The 5397-nt window shown below is 47.6% G+C and overlaps 1 protein-coding gene across 1 annotated transcript; it reads left to right on the top strand.

The window, feature by feature from the left end:
- Positions 1–1775: 1775 nt before the first annotated feature.
- Positions 1776–3479, top strand: LOC8052988 (ubiquitin-conjugating enzyme E2-17 kDa). The gene has a single exon (XM_002434286.4). It carries the CDS (start codon positions 1942–1944, stop codon positions 2383–2385), a length of 444 nt encoding a protein of 147 aa, XP_002434331.1. The 5' UTR covers positions 1776–1941; the 3' UTR covers positions 2386–3479.
- Positions 3480–5397: the final 1918 nt, after the last annotated feature.

Raw genomic sequence — 5397 nt, 5'->3', positions numbered from 1 at the left:
TATGATTAGTAGGTCTGTGTAGAGAAAATCATCAAATATCTGCTTTGTATCTGTAGCTATCCATGCAACAAATAATTTGTTGCATGGATGGCTAATTCTCCCTCCCCTTGTTGGTGCACCACTGTTAGGATTACTATCACATCCCGTAACCCAAACATAGCTCGCCCCATATTTTTCATCAATCGAATATTTGCACAAACCTAATAAACATTGTTTTGAAGATGTGCATCGGGTATCGGGAGATGCGCTCAATATCTGACAGAAAGTTTAATGTCCTATTTCGGGGGTCTCAACCACGCGGCCTGCGACTCGCTGGGACGTGGCCCGCAGACAACCGGCTACGAGTCCCGGTTCCCATGTCTCGAGTGCTAAAAATGGCATGCGCCACAGTGATCTCATCTCGTCGATTCATTTTCGCTCAAAAAGTAGCTCTGCTTTTTCACATATTCACATAGTTTGTACTTACCTGTTTATTTGCTTTTTGTTTGCTTTATTCTTTGCTTCCCAGCTTTTTGTAATGTAAAACAATTCCGCTACTATAGCTGCAAGAGCGAGCTATTCGTTGAAGGATGCCTTTCGGCAGCGCGAATTTTCGATCAGCAGGAGCAACTGCCAAAGGTAAAGAAAGCTACGAGCTCGGGATTCTCGCTTTCAAAAAAATGTCACAAGTATTTGTTTAGAGTGTTGTAATCAAAATCGTCAGGAAAGCAAGAACTGCCAAATTAACTGATTCTGTTTTGGAGACATGTTGAGCTTGGTTAATTGCTGAGTGAACTGAGCAATGGGAACGACTGTGTACTTGCTCTCTTGTTTTATTAAAAATGCCAGCACGTTGGCGGGGAGGTGTATTTTCAGTTCTTATCACATAGGGTCAGAGCCAAAAGTTGTATAAATCAATGTTGCTGGAAGAACTGAGTTTACAAAAAGCATAAAGCAAGAGTTTTCCTTTATTTAAAACCTACACCCTCCCCCCCCCCCCCCCCCCCCCCCCCCCCCCCCCAAACCGACCCATACTCAAATGAGTTTGAGACCACTGTCCTAATCCAAGCTTTCTCCTTCCCTCTTTCTCTGGAAGGGAAGAATGGCAGGCATAGCTCATAACTCACGAGTTCCTCTGGTCTAGTCACGCTAAATATTGTCAATTTGTAAAATACAGAAAAATAATGAATGAATTACAAAGTATGACCAAAACAGTTACACAAATTTACGCCTTCTCATATATTTGAAAACTGCGCGAAAGCACTTTGAAGAAGGGTTTGTCGCGAATGGAAATTCGATTTCGATGCCTTAATTGAGTTACCATGTGAAGGATAATCATTGAACGGCACTGGGTCTAGGTAGACTACACAACATACGCGCCCATACCGGAGGGCAATTTTGAATAGCGCGCCAATATCAGCGACACCGCTAGAGAGCCTCAAGTGTACCAGAGCCTATGAAGTGTACGCCATTAAATTACAAAATTTTGCTGTGGGTCCATGGCCCGTTGGGCTACGGGTGGTTTTTCACTGTAGATGCTTAAATATTTTAAGCAAAATAATAAAAAGGGAGGTATTTTCTTTGTATTTTTTTATTTTATGTCCTATCCTCAGTTGAACCAAGATCGTGATATCGTGACCTTCATTTTAATCTTGTAGTCATCATGAAAATATGGTGCTTTCCGGCTATTTTATGCATATGGCCATTCCACTAATAAATATGCCTTGTCAAGCGAAAACCTAAAATTCCCTTTTGTGGCTTCTGACGTCACGCACGAATCCGACGACGGCGACACTAGACGGCAAAAGCGCGCAACCCAGGTATTTTTGACGAGTGCTAACACTTTTTTGTGCGGAGCTCCCCCCGAAATCAGTCTATCTTTGGTAATTGGCCGCAAAGCGCAGCGAATTTCGGCTACCACATCCCCGAGTGTTCGTCTCCGAGAGCAAGCGGCACCGCGACATGGCCCTGAAAAGAATAAAAAAGGAACTGGAGGATCTGAAGCGAGACCCGCCAGCGCAGTGCTCGGCCGGTCCCGTGAACGACGACCTGTTTCACTGGCAAGCCACGATCATGGGACCGCCGGACAGCCCCTACCAGGGCGGCGTCTTCTTTCTGACGATCCACTTCCCGACGGACTACCCGTTCAAGCCACCCAAGGTGGCCTTCACGACGCGCATCTACCACCCGAACATCAACAGCAACGGCAGCATCTGCCTGGACATCCTGCGCTCGCAGTGGTCGCCGGCCCTAACCATCTCCAAGGTGCTGCTGTCCATCTGCTCGCTACTCTGCGACCCAAACCCGGACGACCCGCTCGTGCCGGAGATCGCGCGCTTCTACAAGACGGACCGCGACAAGTACAACGAACTCGCCCGCGAGTGGACACGCAAATACGCCATGTGACCCGCCGGCGGACGACGCTCACAGACTTGTACAAAGAGAGGCGAGGATGGTGGGAGTCCGTTAGGCCTAGCTCTTGGCGACGGTGTCGGCGCCCTCGCCCCCGTCGTCTGCCGCGGGCCGTGAGCCCGCCTCGGCCGATGAGCTCAGTAGGACTTTCCTCTTTTGTTTTTTCGTCCCCCGGCACCGCGACCGAAGACGCCTTTGTGACTCGCACGGTACCTCCCTTTTAATCGCGGAAAATTGATACCCCCCCTCCCCAAATGCTTTTCCGCTGTACTACGTCTTGGGTCAAAGTGCTTTGCTGGCTTCGTGTTTGGTTCGTCACTGCCGCCTTTTCCCAGTTCCCGGTCGTTCGTTTTCTTCTTCGAATTAGTGGGCAAAGGACAAAAACAAAGGAGGGCCGAAGAAAGAAAGAATCCCCCCCGAAAAAAAAAAACTATTTTCTGGGTGCACGATCACGATATCTGTGAGGTTGGGTACAGACAGGGCGATTTGATGTAAAGATGCCCAAGAAAAGCGGTTTTCTTTTTTTTTATGTGCAGGGGAGGTTTATTTGCCCTTACAGACAGGGCGATTTAATGTAAAGATGCCCAAGAAAGACATTCTTTTTTTATGCGCAAGGGAAATTTAAATGCTCCCATGGGTAGACTTTTTTTTTTTTTTTTCTTCTTATTTGGTGTTTCTGTGAACGGTGTTGTCAAGAAGACCTACCCATGCAAAGCCTGCGTTTGACGTAAAACTGGGCTCTTGAATCGGAAGCCAGTCTGGGCGGAAAAGCGTAAATGAACGAAATGTCTAAAACAAGCAAAAGAAGAACACATTTTTCTTCACTTCATCTACGTTTCCTTTCCCATCCCGCCTCTAGAAACATTTCGAGCTCTGTCATTTTAGTTGTGTACCGATCCCAGTGTTTTCTCTCGTTTATTTCCACAGCAGCACAGTGTGACTTGCTCGAATACGCTTGTCTTTCTCCCGCCCCCTCCCCTGTCTTCCCCTTTTCCCCGAAGAATTCAGAGGGCATGCTTCCCTACTCTTAATCCGACCGCCGATTTTTGAAATGCTCGATTAAAGTATTTTGTGTGTGAGGTGCACCACTGCGTGGGCTCTGTGCTGTCATCCGTGGTAGCACTGCAAAAGGCCGCCTTTCTTTTTCTTCGCTGGTCACAAGTGCTGCAGGCAGAACCTGTGCAACCGTCGTTGCACACTTCAACATGGGCAGTCGCCATTTCTTGGGCATGAAGCGTGCAATTGGATCCGAGTCCTCTCCAAACGCTCGTTTCCGATAAGAGGCAAGCAGAGTTCACGCCGACGCAACTCTCGCGTCCAATCAGTGCCCAGATTGTGTGGCCTTACGGTGGCAGACCGATATTTGGTGCAGGAGCAACTGGATGTCATGCACCTTTCAGAGGGGTCTATTTGTGTTGCATTACAATGAGAGCAAGTTGCCCTGGGGCTTTCTATGCCCGATGTTTGCTGGCATAACACTTTTGACGTGCGTCTACTGCATTTCACTAAGTGTGAGCGTGGCAGAAGGTACAAAAGCGAGCTCCTGTTTTCCAGTGTCCCTGCAAAGCATGTGCGCTCGTGCGGTGCAAGCATCGTGTTTGGAGCTTTGGCTTCGCTTGCTTATATGGTGGAGCTGTCGAGAACTTTCCTTTTATGAGAAAAATCCTCCACTTTTGGTTTTATTCGATAATGTCGTTGGCAGCTCTGCAACATACTGCGAGAACGCTGCCCATAGGTCAAGTCTTATTGTGTAGAATCATAGCGCACCGAAGGTTTAGTACTTGCTTTTTCTGTGCGATTTGAAGTACTGTGGTGCCTCCATGGCAATATCTCGGACACACTTGGCAATCTCACACTGAGCTGTTTTTTTTTTTGTGGAGGGGGTTGTTTCAATGCGATCATGAATGTAGAATATTTCTTTTTTATTTGTTGCCTCTTGCATTGCTTAGAAGAACCGGCAGATGGTCGAAGTAAGCTGCCTCCAAATGTAGGAAGTATATCTGAACTGAAGCGGAACGGATGGTAGGAGTGAGTTTTTGCAGCACACACAAAAACTTTCTGTGGAGCCTCTAGCAGAAAGCAAATTGGACATTGCAAATGTTTATATACACAGAAAAATCGATGCACCTTTGACATTTAGAGATGGGTTCAAGACTGTACTCGGCATAAACTATTTTCTGGAATGCTGTCGAGGTTTCCACAGTGTCCCTCACTGCTACGAGGGCATAAGGTCAGAGGCAAAGGAGGTGCCAAACAAAGCCACACGTTTGTGCAAGCAGTTTTGACAGTGCTGGAGCACTTCAAAAGCTACGCTAACCTTAACAATAGGGAGTTTTTGAATATAGTTCTCATCGGCCCGTAATGCTCTCCGCAACCCGCTACGATACCCGGAACTGTACAGTCTGGCCATCCGCGCGCAGGCGCAGTAGCGGCTTCTTTGTAGCCAGTGGGGGATACGCTGTCTACAAAAACTCCCTAGTGTAAACAGTCGATACCGACCATAAGGGGTCAATTTGGCTAGTGCAGTATGTCCACTAACTTGAGCTCTTTATTGTGCATAATGTAGTAGTGATAATGGGTTAATATATTGCCCTCTTGTATTGGAAGTGCTAGAGATTGAGACCCTAGGTTCTTCAGTACCAGCTGTTGCTCCGAGCTACGAAGCACTAATGCACTTGGCCACCGATCTCCCAAAATCTTTTCCAGGCGCAAGTCTGGCAGTGAAACTCGATGACACCAATCACTGTAATCTTCTGCTGCAGATTCCTTGAAGGCTTGGCATAGCCCTTTTTTTTAATGCGAAAGCATTAACTGTCCCATCGAGCAAGCTGACGTCATCAGTTTGAAGCACAAAAACGGCACCTAATTTCCCCGATCCCAAAGGAGCGAAGTTCCATTGGCTGGCGCACACCGACGAGGCTCCCATTGGCTGCTGCGCTTGTCAGTTTCCACAACCGCTCACCCCATGGTGCTGCATGGCCATCGGTGCTAAAGCTCCTTCATGTT

This window comes from Ixodes scapularis, unplaced genomic scaffold (assembly GCF_016920785.2).
Source record: "Ixodes scapularis isolate PalLabHiFi unplaced genomic scaffold, ASM1692078v2 PGA_scaffold10__122_contigs__length_95168666, whole genome shotgun sequence".
In the NCBI taxonomy this organism is placed as follows: domain Eukaryota; kingdom Metazoa; phylum Arthropoda; class Arachnida; order Ixodida; family Ixodidae; genus Ixodes; species Ixodes scapularis.
The sequence above is the reverse complement of the archived record's forward strand: the minus strand, read 5'-3'. Positions and strand labels throughout refer to the sequence as shown.